This window comes from Phoca vitulina, unplaced genomic scaffold (assembly GCF_004348235.1).
Source record: "Phoca vitulina isolate PV1807 unplaced genomic scaffold, GSC_HSeal_1.0 scaffold7, whole genome shotgun sequence".
NCBI classification, from domain to species: domain Eukaryota; kingdom Metazoa; phylum Chordata; class Mammalia; order Carnivora; family Phocidae; genus Phoca; species Phoca vitulina.
Window position 1 is genome coordinate 45,483,039 of NW_022589710.1, and position 20,618 is coordinate 45,503,656.

At 41.1% G+C, this 20,618-nt stretch overlaps 1 protein-coding gene across 3 annotated transcripts in view; it reads right to left on the reverse strand.

Annotated features, from left to right (window-relative positions):
* NEK9 (NIMA related kinase 9) overlaps positions 1 to 20,618 on the reverse strand; it is a 45,966-nt gene that overhangs the window by 13,906 nt on the left and 11,442 nt on the right. For all 3 annotated transcript variants that reach the window (XM_032405611.1, XM_032405612.1, XM_032405613.1), the window contains 13 exons: positions 18,043 to 18,093; positions 17,391 to 17,583; positions 15,424 to 15,568; positions 14,253 to 14,453; positions 14,014 to 14,060; positions 12,685 to 12,840; positions 10,911 to 11,019; positions 9,882 to 10,043; positions 6,594 to 6,764; positions 5,550 to 5,609; positions 3,004 to 3,203; positions 1,757 to 1,918; positions 313 to 522 (listed from right to left, as the gene is read on the reverse strand). In XM_032405611.1, the coding sequence (XP_032261502.1) occupies positions 313 to 522; positions 1,757 to 1,918; positions 3,004 to 3,203; positions 5,550 to 5,609; positions 6,594 to 6,764; positions 9,882 to 10,043; positions 10,911 to 11,019; positions 12,685 to 12,840; positions 14,014 to 14,060; positions 14,253 to 14,453; positions 15,424 to 15,568; positions 17,391 to 17,583; positions 18,043 to 18,093 (1,867 nt within the window). The remainder of the gene's footprint in view (positions 1 to 312; positions 523 to 1,756; positions 1,919 to 3,003; positions 3,204 to 5,549; positions 5,610 to 6,593; positions 6,765 to 9,881; positions 10,044 to 10,910; positions 11,020 to 12,684; positions 12,841 to 14,013; positions 14,061 to 14,252; positions 14,454 to 15,423; positions 15,569 to 17,390; positions 17,584 to 18,042; positions 18,094 to 20,618) is intronic.

Genomic DNA, 20,618 nt, shown 5'->3' on the forward strand with positions numbered 1-20,618 from the left:
AAGCAACATGTTAACAACTGATGAACCTAGATGGTGGTATGAGTGTTCACTGAACTGTAATGCTTAGTTTTTCATAATAAAAAGTAAAAGAAAAAATAGAGTAACAAAAAACAATAGAAGTCAGGTGATAAAGATAATTTAACGCAGGCACCTGAACAAGGCCCAGGGCTGCTGGGATTAATTACAAAAGTTACATCATCAAAATATAAGTACTTGCAAAGGAGTAAGTCTGTTTTAGTGTCTATTGGTGTTCTGTTTCTGTGATTTTTCAAAACAGAATTAGAGATTGAATTATTCTTTTAATGCTCTCACCTGCTGCCCTCCTTCTAATTTCTTGTTCAGCTTCTGTAGTTGAGTAAAAATCTGGAGGTTTTCTTGCTGTAGCTTCTGTTGTTCAGCCAGACACTTTACCACCAGCCCCTGCAATCTCTCAACCTCCCCCTGCAGAGTGCTGCACGCACAGGTAGGAGTTAATGGCGCTGCCTTCCCAGCACATGTCTCTGCAGAATTCAGCCGAGGTGGCTAAGGAGAGGAGGAAGAGGTCATAGGCGGTTCTGCCTGGATGCCACAGCTCCCCAACCCAACCTCCCTCTAAATGCTATCAGATTTTACTTTTAAAATAACATGATAAACCATACAGAAACACAAAGTAAATGCAACAGGAGCAGAAAACGCTGGGATTACAACAGCACTTGGCTCTAACATAACAGGGCAAGAGAACTCTCAGTACCTCAGGCTCTGTTAGGCTAAGGTAAAAGAACAATCCTCTGTTTTGGAGAACTTCTGCAAACAAATTTAAAGTGCACTGATATCATCCCATTGAAAATGCTGAAGCGGGGGAAGGCATGATTTGGCTTGGAACGAGTCTTTCTGATCACAGTTGAGAACACTGTGATCCAAAGGGTCAATCTCCATGAAATGTAGTGGATCACACTTTAGAAGACATTTGAGAGGTGTTCAGTAAATAGTACTGCCAAAATAATTCAAGAAAGCTAACTGACAGAGGAATTAAAACATTCATCTTGAAGTTTCAAAGGTTTTATTACATCTTTTCTAGTCTGGATTTCTCTCCCTTCTACTGTACTTTGTTTATAGGAAGGGTCAGCAAATAATAGCCCCTGGCCAGATCCAGCCTACTGCTGCCTGTTTTTGTAAATGAAGTTTTATTGGAACACAATCATGCTCATTCATTCCGTATTATCTATGGCTGCTTTTGTACAACAATGTCAAAGTTGAGTAGTTGCAGAAGGGACTGTATGGTCCATAAAGACTAAAATAATTACTCTGTGGCCCTTTATAGAAAAAGCTTGATGACCCCTGGGGTTTGCATTTGATTGAGGCATTTACCACAATTTGATTTCTACCAAGGTTAGGCACACAAGTGTGGCTCCCTCACTAGACTACAAGCATTATTTCTTACTCATATTGAGAGCCTCCAACCCACACTAGCAGTGTCAAAAAAACTGGATTTGAATTTTGGAACTTTAATTTTGGTACTCCTGAGGCAGAGAGAAAAGAAAGACAGTCCTCTGGTGTAGAAAGCTGTTAGCCCATCAGGAATCTGAAAGGGTCAATACTTTTTTCCAAGGCAACCTCAGGTAAGCCTAGGGCTTTAAGCACTACTGAACAGACAGTATAATGAGCTGATATAGGGCAGTGGGAGACCGAGGAAGCTAGAGGAGATGGCGAGGCCAGAAGAAGTGTGGAGAGCTCTCTGCCTACTTAGTTGTGACTTAAAGGCAAAAAGTTCAGTTACCCAGGCTCCTACTGGGGGCTTGTGTTCCAAAGGAGCTTCAGAGGCCACTTTGAGTCCTTGTAGCTCTTCATAGGGCAGGGTATCTTTCTCAGATTCTGAAAAAGCTGCACTTAGGGGAGATGGGCTGTCAGGCATGGGGATGAATTCTGCATTTTCCAGCTCCTATGTATAAGAGAAAGAATCTCATCAGTTCTGTTTGAGCGGTTTATTTTCTTTCTCCCCAATTCCCATCTGGCTACAGCTTTCCCTCTGTTGTGACATCAGCACCCTCTAGTGGGGCATGACAGCTGTGGGTTCAACACAGCTCACTGTACCTGTCAAGAGCAGGCAATCCCTTCCTCAGACGAGTAACAGTGATTCGAATTCAAACTCAAATTCAAGAACACAGTTTGGAGTGTGTGGCACTTCTCCCCACTTATTCTACACGGCCTATTCAGTGAGCTGGGGAGCTCGAAGGTGATGACAGTGAGGCCAGTGGCCAGGCTGCTCAAGGCTGAGACTGAAACTTCCTCCATTCCTACTCCTAAGTGGCTATCGAGTTTAGTTGTCTTATAAGGGCAGCTTTAAATCTCTAGGTTCTTTTTTTTTTGGTAAAAATTTAAAATTTCACAAACTACAAATGCTCAGTGTAGAAAATGAGAAAATACAGATGGGCAAAAGGACTAGCAATTCCATCACTCATAGATAGACACTGTTAAAATGAGGAATACTGCTTTCAGTCTTCATAGCAGACATTCTTCTATGCATTTGTATTTTCTAAGAGAATGGGGTCCTGAGGCTAAGGTGTTCCAACTTTTTCTGCCCAGTCATACGTTGTAACCAACTTTCCATCCAAATAAATATACTCTAACATTTTTACTGTCTGCAATTCAACTCTCATAACCCATCTCTCTACTATAAAACATTCTGACTGCCCCAATATTCCACTTCTACAAACCACAGTACAAAATCTCTAAGCTTAACCTTTGCATACATGCATTACAAAAACTGCCTTCAAGGAAGGTTTTCTTAATTTACTTACATTCATGTAAGTACTACAGGTATGAGAACATTTTGTGCGTCTCCTTGTCAGGAAGAAAAAAGGATCAGAGATTTGGTAATTTTGTTCCAGGTGGAAATGAGAAGACTCAATGCTGCTGTAGAATACTTGAATGGGGCACGGGGCACAGAGAGATGCCGACAGCTCCTTTCTAGTTGCTGCAAAGGGCCTAATGTTTTATCAAAGATACCTCTGCCAAAGGAATTACCTTTCGAAGCCAGCCAGGGCAGGAGCTGCTGGCCCCACTACTGATCCCCATGGCCTCCGTGGGACTGACTAAACCTTCCATTCCTCGGTCTGCTTCCATTGTTCCTCGGAAGCCTCCGCTCGGATCAGGAGTTTCAGATTCCTGCTGACTGTCCTCCTCTTCCCCACCGCCGCCGCCTCCTGGGCTAGAGCTCTGAACCACTGACAGATACACAGCACAGAAAGAGAGAGCCTTGCTATGCAGCAAGAAAGATTTACGATCTTACAGCCCTGCTGACCCCTGGGGAGCTTCCTAGAGTCGCATGAAGTAATAGCAACAGTGTAAGTCAGATATTTGGGACTCAATTTTTAGCTTTTACACAACGTATTGAGTATCAGTATCTTCATAATGATAATTCATTTCTACATCCCAAACTTACTTATCTCTATGTTCACAGCAGATTATCAACGTTCTAAAGCATTGCTGGACAATCACCCCGAACACAGCTCACTGAATCTACCACGCATACTTTGATACATCCAGACTCCGGCATTCTCCACCAAGGCTCAGCAAGGTTTCATATAAACACAAAGCTCTTTCACATTTGAGCCGAACACCTTTTAAAGCTGCCAGATAAACTCACCACTACCTTCCTTTCTGGAGAAGTCTTCAACCATTAAATTCATTAAGTTCTTTGATAACTACTTGTAAGAATTTTTAAACATGGCTGGTTCTTTCACATCATGCCGCACATTCCAAGTAACTGTCACGAAATGAAGACTAGCTGATGTGTAGTCAGAAATGAAACTGAATTTTAGTATGGGCCAAAAATATATATATTTAAGAAAGTAGATTTGCCAAAGCTAAAAAAATAGTTGTATGGTATATTCTAAAGTGAAACGTAAAGGACCGTTCATGATCACCGGCTCCAGCGGCTTACAGACGGACTGCCACACTGATCCCACTGAAGCGGCAGAACCACCGATGCCAACAAAAGCTCTGAAGCTTGTTTTGTTTTAAATGGCTTTTAAAAATTAGGATACATTTGAAATATACATAAGACTACTTTTAACATATGTGTAAGTTTTGCTACCTAACAAAATAAACAAAAACATAAACCTACCACTAGAAGAACTAGAATTGTACTTTCCAATATGGTAGTCACTGGCCATATATGGCAATTTAAATTTAAAGAAAATAAAAAGTTCAGTTCCTTCAGTAGCTACTTTTCAAGTGTTGCATAGCACAGACATAAAACATTTCCACTGTTGCGGAAAGATTTATGGGACAGTGCTGAACTAAAACATTACCTGTATCGCATCTGCCTTGTGAACTCCTTCCTTCTCTGGCCTCCTACCTAAACGTAACTACCGATTTAATTCTGTATTTATCATTTCTTCTTTAAAAAAAAAGTCATCACATATTTATGTATCCTTAAGCAATATATTAATTTGGCTTGTTTTTTGACTTTATATAAAAAGGCACAGAGTCTGCTGCAACTTGCTTTTTACATTTCACATTAGGGAACTATTTGTAGATGTTCATTTCTACTCTTCTATAATATTCCATTGGATGATTAGAACACACTCAACCAACAAATATATACTGAACATTCACCATTTGCCGGGCACTCTTCTAGGCAATGTGGATAAAACTAATGAATTAAAAAAGACAAAAACCCCTGCCCTTATGGAGTTTACATTTTCCAGCCAATGGATATGTGCTTTTAATCTTATTTTTTCCATTAAATACTGTTCCACCAAAACAAAGCTGTAAGAGAACAGCTGTGCTTAGCAAAAAGATTGTCATTTGTGACAGATATTAACAGGCACAGATAAATGCTGAGCAAGAGATTACTAAAGGAAACTAATAAAAGGTATGATGTATGTGTGTGTAACTAGAGTACAAGTCCAGATCAGATATTTACCTTTCTTTTTCGAGGATTAAACTGCTTTTATTCTGGGTCTTTATCTGCTTTGATTCTACAAACTATCAGAATCCAGGTTCTGAGATACCAAAGAGTAAAGGTACTTTAGAGCAAATGGAAAACCAAAAAGGAACACAGATTTAGTTTCCTGGCATAGTCCCAAATAACAGAGAACCATGCAGAAAGCAGCCAAAGGAAAACTATCAGAGAGCTCTGGGCTGATTTTTCTAACCACACTGAAAGTTTAGCCAACTTTTAATTCCAAGGGCTTGTTTTGAAGGACTATTTCTATAGACTGGAATAACCCTGTGAATATGGTGGAAGTAAAGAGCAGACAGAACTCATAGCCCCTAGCATGGTAAGGAAAGGAACAATACACAAGCCACATTACAATATTGGGCAAGCCACTTAATTACTTCCATATGCTTGGTTGGCAAAGATGCACTCTCCCTCTGACCACAATGTAATAAAAGTCATAACTTATTGTGAAATCCACCAAAATATGATCCTCTCTCTTGATCACCGTATTCCTCATTTCCCAAAGATATTTCCTATTTCCCTTTTTTGGAGACTACATGGAATCCAACCCAAAGACCCAAAGTGCAGAAAAACCACTGGTACCTGAGACATTGCTACTTACCAGTTCTGATGGATAAGCCGCTGCTATTGGAACGGATGGTCTTAGAATTCAATACTTTCTCTGAGGAAAAATATTCAGTAGGTAAGCATTGTAAACAGCTATAGGCAGGAAAAGTGAGAAGACTAGAATAGGGAGTTAATCTACAAGATAACAGCTATCCCTCACTCCAGGTAACTTTATAATTACTTATTATTCTAGATTTTAAAGCACCACTATATTCACTATGTAGAGTAGCAATTCTCCACCTTAACTATTCTTTGGACTTACCTGAGAAGCTTTAAATAGTAACAACACCTAGGTCCCACCCCAGAGATTCTGATTTAATTGGTCAGGACAGTGGATTTCTAAAAGCTCCGTGGGTGATTCTAATGTGCAGCTAAGGTTGTGAACCACTGATCTAAAAGAATGGACTTGGAAACCCTCACACAGGCTTTTATTTATTTTTTATTTTTATTTTTTTAAAGACTTTATTTATTTGACAGAGAGAGACACAGCGAGAGAGGGAACACAAGCAGGGGGAGTGGGAGAGGGAGAAGCAGGCTTCCCGTTGAGCAGGGAGCCCGATGCAGGGCTTGATTCCAGGTCCCTGGGATCATGACCTGAGCCGAAGGCAGATGCTTAACAACTGAGCCACCCAGGCGCCCTTCACACAGGCTTTTATAATTCAGTTCATAACAGAGTAATCTTTATGCAGAAAACAGTTATGATTTGGTTTCTTTTTAAAGGTATCCTGAATGTTTCTCACAAAAGTATGAACACAGACAACCAATTAATTAGTGGACAACTAGAGATAACAATTCTATAGCAAAGGAGGCAGAGCCCAAAGTTATCATGTTAAAAAATGGTCAGAAGGTGGCAAACAACAAAGCTCAGGAAATGACAGTGTTCTGTCCCACCACTAGGTAAGGTCACCATTACTACACTTATAGGAACAGCCTCTTTTCTTCAGGACACTTGTGTTTCTAAGAATGTGACCATCAGAATCTCAGGTGTGAGTCTACCCTCTGTCAAATCCACCCCAACCCTCACGTATGAAACCCTTACCAACAATGAGAATGGTGTGCCAACCACGGCAGGATAGGTCCGGGACGTGATGCAAAGATCCAAAAATAGGCCGAGGCCATGAGGTGCAGATATCAGAGCCATGTGGTCTCTCTGTGGGGGTCATTGCCAGGCGACCATTACCACCATTGCCCCAGGCAAAAATGTGATTATCTAGGAAAAAAATCAAACAGTTTAATAAGAAACTAATTCCCCTACTCTTTGGGTTCCCCATCTTTATGTCCTAGAGTTAGAAAGATTTTCCACTATGTACAAAACAGGGAAAAGCTGTTTATTTCCCTAAATAAAACCTAAACAATTCCTGATGCCAACCTGGTAAAAATGACCACTTCTCCTATGTACTGCTATCCATCCACCCATCCACTCATTCAACAACTTTTTTTCGTCATTCACTCAGATATAAGTAAATATCTGGGCATCTACTTCATGACATGCACTGCTGGAGGTGTAGGAATAAAGCAGTGAACAAAACAAAGTCACTACCCTTGTGGAACTTACATTCTAGTTGGAGGAGACTGGTCAATCAACCATCTAATACTTCTGGTAGTCATAAATATTATGAAGGAAGATAAATGGTAAAGAAAAGTGGAAATAAAGAATAACAGTGGGGTACCATTATTTTAGATAGTCAGAGAAGTACTTGTTGGCACTTGAGCAGAGACTTGCTTGAAGTGAGAAAGAGCGATGTGGATAGCTAGGGGATGAGTTTTCCAGGCAGAGAGAACAACAGCAAGTGCAAAGGTCCTATGTGGGTAACATGAGTATCATGAACAAGGAATATGAAGGCCCCTGCAGCTGGAGCAAAATAAAGGAGAAGACAGTGGTCAGAGAAGAGGTCAGGAGACAGATGCGGTCCTGGTCATGTAGGGCCATGCAGCCCATTGTAATGACTTTGGTTTTTACTGACTGAGATAGGAATCCATTAGAAGTTCTGAGGAGTAGGAGCACCTGGGTGGCTCAGTTGGTTAACCAACTCTTGGTTTTGGATCATAAGATCATGCCCCGTGTCAGGCTGTGCACTTAGCGTGGAGCATGCTTGAGATTCTCTACCTCTCCCTCTGCCCCTCCCCCGCTTATGCGTACCTCTCTTGCGCACGCACGCTCTCTAATAAATAAATACAATAAAAAAAAAAAAAATTCTGAGGAGTAGTATTTGGTATTTAAAAGGATCCATCAGCCTACCATGAGGAGAATCAATTGCAGGGGACCAAGGGTGGTAGCAGGAGACCAGTTCTAGTAGTGAAGATGGTGGGAAGTGGGTCAGATATACTATGAAGATAATCAATAGGATATGCTGATGGATGGGATGTAGGGTATAGAATGAAGCTGCCATTTAGTGACATAGGAAAGCTGTAGGAGGAACAGATTTGGGCAGAAAATCAAAAGTCTGATTTTGACTATAGTAAGTTTGTCTGAGATGCCTATAACATCTTATGCAAATCAGAACACTTTTTAATGAAAAGGGGTACTATTAATGATTAAGCCTGGACAATAGGCATGAATGAGGACTGACTTGGGAAAATTGAGCTCTAAAGCCACCCTACCTTTAGACATCTAAGTCCAGGGGCTGATGAATAACCGAACCTGGAGTTCAGGGGTGGTGATATAAGGCTATCAGTGAATAGGGGGAATTTAAGGTAATACTCACTTAATGGAGACAAGGCAAGAAAGAAGGGTTGAGTACTGGGCATTCCCGTGTTTAGAGGGGTCAGACCCTGCTATTAGTGGGACCTGACGTATCTGCCTGTGCTAGACTGTTTATATGACTGTCTCCCCGACCCTAGACTGTGAACTCCTTAAGGACAGGGGCTTTCTGAGACCCTCTTTTATATTCCCAGAGCCTAAAAGAGGACCTGGAGTACAACAGGTACTCAGTTTATGTTGGTTGTGTGAATAAGATGATAAGAGTACAGTTCAGAGATGTAGAGAAACATTTATTAGGAGGTAATATGCCCAACCATGGAATTCAATTCCACATTCCTCATTCTGAAGTTAACCTTGTGAAGGACACAGATGTACTGAAAAAATCTCACCTCCTCGAGGCCCTGTCAGGAAGTGCTACTGGACTTGCAGCACTTACTTAATCCTCAGTGACATCCTCACTCTGTCTTTGTAGGTAACATTTCCATTTATCTCCATTAAATTTATTTCCATTTTAGTCTGACCTTCACATTTAGTCTGACCTTAACAGCTTGCTCCCTAAAATCCCTCATTTTGAGACCAGCGGGGAAGGTTAACATGCCACCCCAAAAGCCGGTTCACTTAAGTAAATATGGTAATAGATCACTTATCTGACACTGTCCCTGGATCCCTCATGTGTATACAACAGGCACACACCAAAAGGAAACAAAGACACCTTAGATCATGAGCAACAAAAAGAGCTGAAATGAGTCAAAAGATGAAATGTGATTTGTTGTTCACCAGTCACAAGAAAGAAGTGGCTACAACAATCAAAAAAGTTCAGAAGGGGGACGCGGGCGCCCAGGTGGCTCAGTTGGTTAAGCATCTGCCTTTGGCTCAGGTCATGATCCCAGGGTCCTGGGATCGAGCATGCTTCTCCCTCTCCCTCTGCCGCTCCCCCTGTTTGTCAAATAAATAAAAAAAATCCTAAAAAAAAAAAGTTCAGAAGGTGATACAGGAAAGAGAGAAAAGAAAAAAAGAAAGCAGGAGAGAGGGAAGGGAATAAAGACTCGCTCAAGTGGTAGTAAAGAAGTGTGGTGAAAGGAGCAAGAAGATGCTGTGAGATGCAAGAAAGAGCAATGAGAGGAAAGAGAAGAAAATTTAGTTATGCCAATTCCAATTCTGGAAGCCAAGAGACACACAGTATTCAGCCCTTCAAGCCTTAGCAGTCCCTGAGGACATCACTGCAGTGTGGCTGACCCCGGCCAAGGAGCAAGTTACATTATGTCTTTCTCTCCAGCCACCCAGCCAACATTTATTGAAACCAACATGGTGTGGGGCCAGGTATATATAGAAATATTTAATAATTCTTAAAACATTTAACCAAAAAAGTTAAAGTAAAAAAAGCAGTGACTTAGAATATTAACTTTGCCATTATCTAGAAATGTTTTTTTGTAAAAGCAATCACTACGTTGAACACATGAGAAGTTAATGAAAGCTCCATCTGTATAACAATTGGACACCAATGTAGCGTAAATAAAAAGTAAACGTACGATGCAGCTATATAAATAACCAGTCCACCTCCTTCCCAGGCAAACACTAAAATACAGCTATCGTCCAGAAAGCTTGGAATGGTGTGTACAGACTCACCATCTGTGGCAGCGATGGTAAACTCATCACCGCAGGAAACCCTGATCACTTGCTTCCCACCTAGGGGTCCTCCCAACAGGTTGATTCCTAGACGCTTCTTGTAATTCCCAACGCCCAGCTGTCCACACTTGTTGCAGCCAAAGGTCAGCAGCCGGCCTCGCTCTAAGAGAGAATAAAAACAAATAACCAGGCACAAATGGGGCATGGAACAGAGGGAAAATGCAGCCAAAGTAGAGTTCCATGGACTAGCTTCTGGTTGTTAAGAGTATACAAATAGAAAGCTAGCCACACAATCTTGCACCTAGGGCAGCTAGGGTATCTAAATCAATGACCAATTTGACTCAGGAAGTGACTCAACATCATATTTTCTCTCTACTACTGTATTTTATTTTTATTTTATTTACTTATTTTAAGATTTTATTTATTTGTCAGAGAGGGAGAGAACAAGCAGGGGGTACAGCAGGCAGAGGGAGAAGCAGGCTCCCTGCTGAGCAGGGAGCCCAATGTGGGACTTGATCCCAGGACCCTGGGATCATGACCTGAGCCCAAGGCAGATGCTTACCAACTGAGCCACCCCGGCGTCCCTCTAATACTGTATTTTAAATGTGGAAAATGGGTACTACTTAACTTAGTAAACTCATAAGTGGTACTAATTAAAAGCAGTAGTTGTCTGGAATTATAGGCATGGCATTCTCATTAAGGGATGTAGTGACCGTGCATTTATAATGATTACCAAAAAAAACATTTACTTGAATGCCTAATTTGTTAATGAGATAATACTGGATGCCGGGGGAAAACAGGAGAATGTATATATTGTTAAGAAGAGCTAATACTTGCGGCACCTGGCTAGTTCAGTCAGTGGACCGTGCAACTCTTGATCTTAGGGTTGTGGGTTCAAGCCCCACATTGGGTATGGAGATTACTTAAAAATAAAATCTTAAGGAAAAAAAAAAAAGGAAGAGCTAACACTTGAGAGAATAAAAAGCATGAGCTACTGAGGCCTGTGTATAAAGTTGTAAATCAACTCACCATCAATAGCAGCTGTGTGAGTCTTGCCTGGGGCAATTGTACGGATCTTATAAAAGGACAGTTGTTTGGCCAAGGTAAAGGAGGTTATGTAGGGAACTTCATGGTATGCCTGGAACAAGGTAAAACACAAAGCAAAGACTCATGAGGTAAAAATGAAAGGGTAGTAGGCTGACAATGTTGTCATGGTGACCAAAAGGGCTTTTAAGCAAATTTGTTATTAAGAAGGAGGTGCCAGCTAGCTTTACATCCAATAGAATACAAGACGAAATAAGCTCAGTATGTAATCAGAGAATTTAATTAGTGTATGAGGCAGGACTTTCTGACAACAAAAGTTTTAGATACCTAATCTAAGAGTATACAAAACGTGAACTCTGTATCACAGAAAGTATCTACATGAGGATAGGGCCATTGACATTCGTCTTGGTTATAGATACTGCAAACCTAACAAAGGCAGGGCAAAGAACTAAAATCTTGAGGACTCTCCAGCCCATAACGCAACCAGTTTACTGTGATCTAATTTTATCTACAAGGCAGTGTTCTCAACATGTTAAAACCCATGTTCCCTTTAGATTAGCATTAAAAAATTCCTCTCATGTACGTTTAAAATTTCACAACAAACCCAATGTTATAATAAAAACCCAAATCAAGTAATGGTAATTCTAAATATGCCTTTTCAAACTATGTAGACACCCTTCCCAGACTTGCTCCAAATTTGTATTCTCCCAGTTGAGAATCATTACTTCAGAGATGGCTTAAAAATTCTTTTTTTAGAAGATTTTATTTATTTATGAAAGAAAGAGAGAGAGAGACAGGAGACAGACAGCCAGCCAGACAGAGTGGGAGAAGGAGCAGGGGGAGAGGGACAAGCCCAACTCGGTGCTCCATCTCAGAACCCTGAGGATCATGACCTAAGCCGAAACCAATAGATGCTTAACGACTGAGCCACCCAAGCAACCCGCTTGAAAATTCTTATTCACTGAGTCAGGAAACTTTTGTTTCTCTTTTTATTTTAAGTAGGCAAAATGCCCAATGTGGGGCTTGAACTCATGACCCTGAGATTAAGAGTCGCATGCTCCCCCAGTTGAGCCAGCTAGGCGCCCTTGGAAACTTTTGTCTCTTAATTTGATTCTTTAGAACATAACAAAAACTCATCATATTAACACAAAGAGGAAACGAAGACTTAATATCAGCAGTGAATTTCATGACATCCTTGAAGGAAATGAATGGTAATTACATTCACTAAGCCTGTACAGGATCAGTGATTTGGGAGCAATAAATCTAAAAAAACTCTTCAAGGAGGTGATGCATGAAAACATTTCTTTTAATGTTAATTTTCTTGTACCTACTTCAATGATAGGGTAGAACCTGAATTCCATCACTTGGTTCTTTGTAATCAATTTATTTATTGAGGCATAATACACTATAAAATATTGTATAGCTTGAAAATTTTTCTGTATGCTTATAAGTGTAAAACCACCACCCAGATCAAAATAGAGACCATTTCCATGATCCTAGGATCCCTTCTGTTAATACCCATACCCCTTTTCCCAGAAGGAACCACTACTTTGACTTCTGCCATCAAAAACTCCACATAATTGGAATCACATAGTGTGTACTCTTGCGTGGCTGGCTTCTTTTGCTGAACATAATAATGTCTGTAAAATCTTTACTCTTAGGTCAAATTCCATGGTCACTAACCAATGGCATTCCCAAAGAAATTCCAACCTAAGAGATGTTCTCACAGTGTGGTTAGGGCACCAAAGAGGGTACTTACTTCATGGTTAATGATTCCAGACATGCACTGATTCAGACCCAGCTTGTTGAACTCATTGAGTCCACAGGCCAGCACTTTGCCTGACTGAGTCAGCAGAAATGTCCCATCACAGCCACACTGAACTGCAACAATAATCAAGGCCTTGGGAACATCCACCTGCGTGAAAAAAAAATCAGAAAAAAATAAAAATCCCCAAACATAACTTGCATTAGGAAAAAACCCTTAAATTCTTTCAAAAGTGATGTCCTGCATTTAGGAGAACTGCCCACAGTAAAGACTGCTATATCCTCTTCAGATTTTTCCAGCAGCTTAAAGACTACGGTTTTCAACAAGGAGCTCAGGTTTGATAATAAAATAAAAGAAGGCAATGCCAGGTTGGCTAAACAGACAACCCTGTCAAAGTTTGTTTTAGAGCAGGTCCTACTTAGAAAGACTTCCCAGAAAACACTGGGAAAGGAGAAGCTTCAACCCATCGCTGATTTTGTCCCCTGAGATGGTAGGCCCCACGACAGCTATAGAAGGAACTCAGTAGCCCTAAAGGGTCTTAGTCTGGTCATATTACAAGTGAGGTGACAGAGTACTGAGATAGCAGCCAGAACTTCCAACTGCTCACATCCCTCTAAGCTAACTAAACAGGGCTGGGAATGGTAAGGGGACAGGATGGAAGTCTGTGAAACCTGAAAACTCAAACCTCAGTGTTTCTACTACAGCCATCCCCCACAAATAATACAAGTTAACTTTTTAAACGTAAACAAACACAGTTAACAGTGAATGGTATAGCTGATTACAGTCAACCTTCCCGTGGGCAGGCGAGTCAGATGACCACGCTCTCCTGCAGCTGCTTTCAGCTCCCGAGCTAGCTCCTGCAGGGCTCAGAGTAATTAGATATTCTGTTTCATACAACATGACCCCTAAATACAAACAAACACATATTTCATCTGGTGTTCAACTGTGGAAATCAGAGGGGAAAATGACTGCATTGGGTAAAGAGATAATATATTGCTTTACAGTGTCTTCCCAAGGAATTTTCTGGGGTGTATTTAGCTGATGTGACTTTTTCATGGTACATGCCGATTTCAGCTCTCAATCCTGAGGAAAATGTGACTCCAGAGTGTCCACAATGGCTGTATCCTCTCTCTCCACTACTTATGGTTTAGTCAGATGACAAGGCCACATAGTGCTAAATCAGGAATCCTGGATTGTCAGTCTCCCAGATAGAAAATATTTCAGAAATAAACACCTTGACGTGAGGAGTCAGAGAAAGAGGAGTCTGTGTTATTACTGAAGTCTGTGTGACCTAGTTTAGGAAGAAGCTGCTTCTGAGTTTACCTTTTGCGGTGTATAATAATCCTCTTCTGAATCCAAACCCAGTCGTCCTGAGACACACATAAGAAAGAAAACCATTAAAATGAGGTCCTCCTTCCCAATGAAAATGTTCTGTAACATTCTCTCTTACTGAATCAACACTTCTCAAGTACAGGCTAGCTACATGATGTGTTTAGAGACATATAAGCTTGAAGTCAAGTTGGCTCCTGGGAATAAGTGGACAGAGACAAGGCTATACCTACCATACTCGCCACAGCCCCAAGAATAGACTTCTTTGTTTCGTGTCAAAACCACCACATGATTATCTCCACAGGAGGCCTGCTCCACTGGATTGTTCAGGAAGAAGTTCAGCTGCATGGGTTCTAATACTTCAGGCCCAGCAACCTTGTCTACCCCCATGCAGCCATAATAATCAGATCCAAAGGCATAGAGCTGACCCTCATCTGCAAAAGGAAGGAAGGCATAACCCATCAAAAGAATGACTTTGTCCAATCAGAAAGCTGGGCAGGGATAGAATGAGACTATCCCAGCCAGGGATCTCATATGAAATGATTACATCAGAGAAATCCAAAGGACAGACTGTGCAAGTCTAGAGTTGTTTTTATTTAGGGGGTCATGGGTACTATTATAACAATTTTTAAAAAGTGGTAGTACCATGTTGAAATTTTACTGGGGCCATCTCTATTTTCTAGAGAAAAGGAAAAGTAAGTAAGGGCAAGACGAAAACTAAACTTTAGCACTGGGTATGTATGGAAGTGATGAATCACTGAATTCTACTCCTGAAACCAGCACTGCACTGTATAGTAACTAACTAGAATTTAAATAAAAATTTGAGAAAATTTTGAGAAAAAAAATGTAAACGGCTTAAAAAAAACTAAACTTTAGCTCTTTTTTTTTTTTTTTTTAAAGATTTTATTTATCTGACAGAGAGAGAGCTCACAAGCAGGGGGAGCAGCAGGGAGAGGGAGAGAGAGAGAGAGAGAGAGAAAGCAGACTCCCCACCAAGCAGGGAGCCCAATGCAGGACTCAATCCCAGGACCCTGGGATCATGACCTGAGTCAAAGGCAGGCGCTTAACCAACTGAGCCACACAGGCACCCAAACTTTAGCCCTTGATTCCTGATTTGGTGTTATCCATATCTGATGAGGTGGTAACATTACGTTCCCCGCCCCCACTGGAACATACAACGTATTTCTCCTGATCCCACCTCTTCTCTGTTATCTATGTGCCTTTCCTTGCTTATCACCCACCCTAATACTATAGCAAATTGGGGATGTTGTTATTAATGTGTATATCTGCTGTCTTTGGTTCTTCAAATACTATCTTTTGCTATAAAATCCCAACTGAAACTGCACAGCATTAAGTACAAAACCCCATTTAATTGCACTGGGATGCTTTCTGTTGATGGCTTACCTGTCACACAGACAGTGAAATCATCACCACATGACACCTGACGGATAGCTTTGCCTTGCAACTTTTCCACATGCTTTGGCTGTCGGTAGGAGGCTTTGTCTCCATGGCCCAGCTGACCGTGGAGTTTAGTACCCCCTTGCATGTTCTGTGAAATAAAGAGGTCTTGTGAAGTTTTAACTTTTCATGTCAAAAGCTAATCTTCAATGTAACTTCTTATCAAAAAACCATAGGAAAAAATCAGCTAGAAATTTAGAAATGAAAAAAAATCAGTAAGGAAATTCAACCTTTTAATGATAGGTAGTTTATACTACCCCTGCCAACAGGTAAAGATTTAAAAAGCATCCAGATTGATATCCCTCAAGACTTAAAAGAACACATTCTCAATTCTGTCTTTCTCCTTCAAGTCTAAGGTGAACTTTTATATTTAATTATGGGTGTTGGTGAAAAAAAATTCTTTATGTAGTCTGATTTGACTGTTTTCTACAGGAGTATAGCCTCTTGGAAATCCTTACTAGAAGTTTTTCAAATTTTGGTCATAGTTTCCCTGCGATATGGAACCATTATAAAGAATCTGGCTGCATCAAAGAGGCTGCTATATAGCACTGAGAATAGGTCTAAATGATGTTTCAACAGTTTTATAGAGAAAAGTAATTCTTTTCAACTGTAAGTCCTTATATAAATGTTTTTTAAGGGACAATAATTTCATTCCATCTGTGGCAGCCCCCCAGGGGCTAGTTCTTTAAGGGACAGGGTTTTAAGGAAGTAACAGTTAATGTTCTATAAGAGAGGTCAAATCCTTCATTCATTCTTTCAGTCTATCAATAACTGAGCATCTACTCTGTCACACACTGGGGACAAAGCCTGTCCTTGTGGAGACGTTATCTGAGACTACTGGAAAAAATGAGCTCTCTCAGGAAGAAAAGGAAGAGTGAGAAGAACTGAGAGCCTAACACAAGGCCGGGTAAAGGAAAAGCACCAAGTGAGAAGGCACAAAGAGACAGGAGAAAAGCCAAGAGAAGATGCTCTCGTTGGGAGCCAAAGGTTCAAGGAGGGAGAGATCAACTACGTCAAATGCCGCCAGGAGGTCAAGAAAGCAAGAACAACATAGTATCTGTGTTTTTAAAAATATTTTATTTATTTGAGAGAGAGAGAGTGCACAAGCGGGGGCGGGGGGGGAGCAGAGGGAGAGGGAAAAGCAGATTCCCCACAGGGAGCCCGACATGGAGCTTGATCCCAGGACCCTGCGATCATGACCTGAGCTGAAGACAGATGCTTAATCGACTGAGCCACCCAGGTGCCCCCAAAGTATCTGTTTTATGTTTACAATTTATAGGTCATTTTATTAAGAGTAGTTTCAATCAAGTGGCAGGGATGGAAGCTGCATTGTAGGTAATGAGGAGTGAGTGGGAGATAAGAAAAGAGATAGCAAATACAGGCAATTTGTTCCAGAAGCTGAGAGACAGGGTGAAATCTAGAAGGGAACAAAGGAAAATTCTACTGAAGATATGCCTAGCTATCTTCAATCACTGATACAGGTCTTAGAATTTTCCTATGTGGTACACTGCTTCATTTGTTTATAAAATTATTTCACACATACTAGTTGCTCTGAAACTCACGGTAATAGAACAGAGTAATTAAGTGACTTTCCGAAATCACCCAGCTGTAAATGAGAGTCCAGTGTCCCGAGTCCAAACCTAGGGCTCTTTTCATTCTTTCTTTCCTTCTTTCTCTCTTTCATTCATTCATTCAAAAAACATTTACAAAAGACCTAATATGTACCAGGTACTGGGGAAAGATACTCAGTGAACTAAACAGACAAAATCCCTGCTCTCATAAGAGCTTACATTCCCTCACCCCATGCTGCCATTCCCGCAGCACACGTTCAACTAACAAAATACTTGGACAGCCTCGGCCCAGTAAACAATTAGGCTTATATCACTGTTCTAAGGTACTTAGCTTTCACTTACCACCCAGGTGTACAGTTCCTTCTCCACTGTGACCACAGCAAAGTGAGTATTCCCTGCACACACCTGCCGGGCACTACAGCCACTCTTGATGACATCCAGTTTCTGGGGAGTGGATTTTCCACCACCCCAAACATAGACTTCACTGGTTCGTGATGTTACCACAGCAATGGGCGCTTCAGTCACAGTGCTTGACCTGTCAACAACCCCCAGAACAAAGGCACATTTAACATAAAAAACTATATCAAAGAAAAATGCTTCCAGTCTGTTCCCAGAGAAGAACTGCCAATTATGGTATGAGAAAGTATGTTCTTTCTCGACAACTTATTTCAACCCTCTATCATAGAGGCCTTGCAATTCCTGCCTCCAGGCTTCATCACAGCTCAGCCAGATCAGATTCCAGTCTGGTCCATAACACCTACACTTTTCAACTTCTCAACATTCATCATGGTAATGATGTTCACTTCAGCATGAGGATGAAATTATAGCCTTCTGTTTTCTCAGAAATGATTATCTGACATTTACGAAGATGTTGGCTTCTCAAAGGATGCCAAAGGCTACTTACTGGGATCAAACAATGCATGGACCAAAGAAAGAAAGACCCCCTGATGGTAATTTAAGAGATATCACTTTTTATGAGTCTCCTAGGCATTACCTTGGTCTTTTTGTAGGTGCATTAAGCAGTGTGACTTTTTCCTCCATCTCTCTACCAAAAGAAAAGCAAAGATACATGAGTGAAAGAATAGGTTCCTACATTGTACCAGTGTCTCTTTAATACATTTCACAGATTTAATCCTCTATAAACCATATGCCTCCTCAAACATGACAATACTTTTGGAAAAGTAACTCAATACGATTCAAACAGTTATACGGGCCTGGCTTTGGACAAATCATTAGATATGACGGGGCCAGCAGTTTGGGGCCATTTGTTTTCTTTCGCCAAGAAACATTCCAAGCTGGAACAGAGAACCTAGAGAACCTCTGTTGCACATTTTAAATACCTGCTGATCTCTCCATCCAGGCTGCCCACTGACTTCCCAACTCACCATCTCTAAACCTCAGCTCATTCTCTTTCTCCCATACAGCTTTTCTTTCTGACTCTCCTATTTCTGCAACTGGCACTTCCCATTCTCCCAGTGGACTAAGCTTAAAACCTCAGTCACCTTTGACTCAGCTGTCTCCCTCTCTTCAATATTTGAGTCCTACAGAGTCTACCTATACAACGCCCTTTACATTCACCTCTCCTCTCCAGGCTTGCCACGTTAGCTCTGGGCAGCTCTGCCTCCCACCTAGACCGCAGCAGCACCGCCTAATAGGTCTGACTCACCACACTGCCAATCCACTTTATCAGTCCTGTACTGATTTAACACTGAGATTAGTTTGCTAAATGAGTCTTCCTTAGGCATGCCCCTTATCACATGAACTGCCCTCTCATAAACCTCCACTACTGTACTATAGCTTGAATTAAGCACAGACCCCTTTGTCTAGCATTCAAGATTCTTACCTATCTTTCCAGCCTTCTTTCCTTCTACTTACTCCCCATATTCTAGCCCAGGGTTCTCGTTCTGTCTAAAACACTTAGAGCTGAATTCCTGGGGTGGTACTTAGGCATCAGTAGTTTTTGAAAGCTCTTGAGGTGTTGCTATCGAGAGCCCCAGGTCTAGAACCACTAATCTAGTGAAGTAGGACTTAGTGTTTCCTGAATATTTTCCACAGTTTGCTATGTCTGTGTTTTATCTAGAAAGCTCTCTGTCTTATGTTTTTTCATCAAGTACAAAGTTCTAATGAAATACTGTGTATAAATCTATAATATCTCAATAAAAATTGCAATTAAAAATTATCAATGGAAATATTTGAAAAGAAATTAAAATAGTGATTATACTGTTGGGAAATAAGCCAGATAAAAAAGTTAAATATGTTTAACCAGTACCAAAGGGCGATACTGCTGGAATATGTGCCGAACATAAGTGGAAGGTCACAGTGCTGTTTCTGGAGTATTACATGTAATTCTAGACATTAAAACATTGGCTAGACCTTAACTGGAGAAGAACCAGAAAAGATTAATTAAATGACACAACAAAATAAAGGTACTGACCAAATGACAAAGATTATGGAATTAAGTATATACTTAATGTATCTAAGGGCAAGTCTTGAAAAAAGAGCAGAGCAAAGGTTTGACTACTGGGAAGATATAGAAACAAAGAACTGGTAGGGGAGGAAGAAGGACAGTAAGACAAAAACCAGTATAACAGGATGAGAATAATAAAGGGGTGCCTGGCTGGCTCAGTCAGACGAGAATGCCACTCTTGATCTCAGGGTCATGAGTTCGAACCCCATAATGGGTGTAGAGATTACTTAAAAAAAAGAATAACAAAGAATACATCTTCCTTTAAGTTTGGGTTTGAAGCCTCCTATAGGACGTGAGGGATAAAGGACCTCCTTCCTATCTCTAGAGACCTCTAACACAGAAAAAATCTCAGGAAGTAACATGTCAACAATCATGCAACCTTGATTTCTGAAGTAGACTCCTCCAACTGCAACATACCATCTAAACGAATGCACTGAAAAACAAAGGCCCACTTTAAATCCATACTACTATCTGATAATTCTTGTGCCAAGCCCTGGGCTGAGCACTTTATTTTGTTTTGTTTTTTTTTTTTAAAGATTTTATTTATTTATTTGACAGAGAGAGACACAGCGAGAGAGGGAATACAAGCAGGGGGAGTGGGAGAGGGAGAAGCAGGCTTCCCGCGGAGCAGGGAGCCCGATGCGGGGCTCGATCCCAGGACCCTGGGATCATGACCTGAGCCGAAGGCAGACGCTTAACGACTGAGCCACCCAGGCGCCCTGGGCTGAGCACTTTATATGCATTCCCTCCTTTAATCCTTACCCTACCTGACTTTATAGAGGAGAAAACTAAAGACCAGAGATGTTGAATAACTTGACAAAGAAAATACCAGAACTCATACAAACCTAAGGATGTCTGAGTCCAGAGCCCTCCTCTCTTAATTACTACACTCTAATGCCCTAACTCTAGATTAAAACTCACAGACGAGGGGAGTGCAGGGCTCTAGGCTCTCATCAGTATAAATTCAGAACAAAACAGCTCAGGCTAAGGAGCTGAGAGTCAGGAGCTCCTCCCCAGCAGCAAAAGCAGAGATGCTGGTAGAAAATGGCACCAGAGCAGCCAAGTCAGGAAACACTGCCCTCTCTTGTGGTCCTCTCATCAGG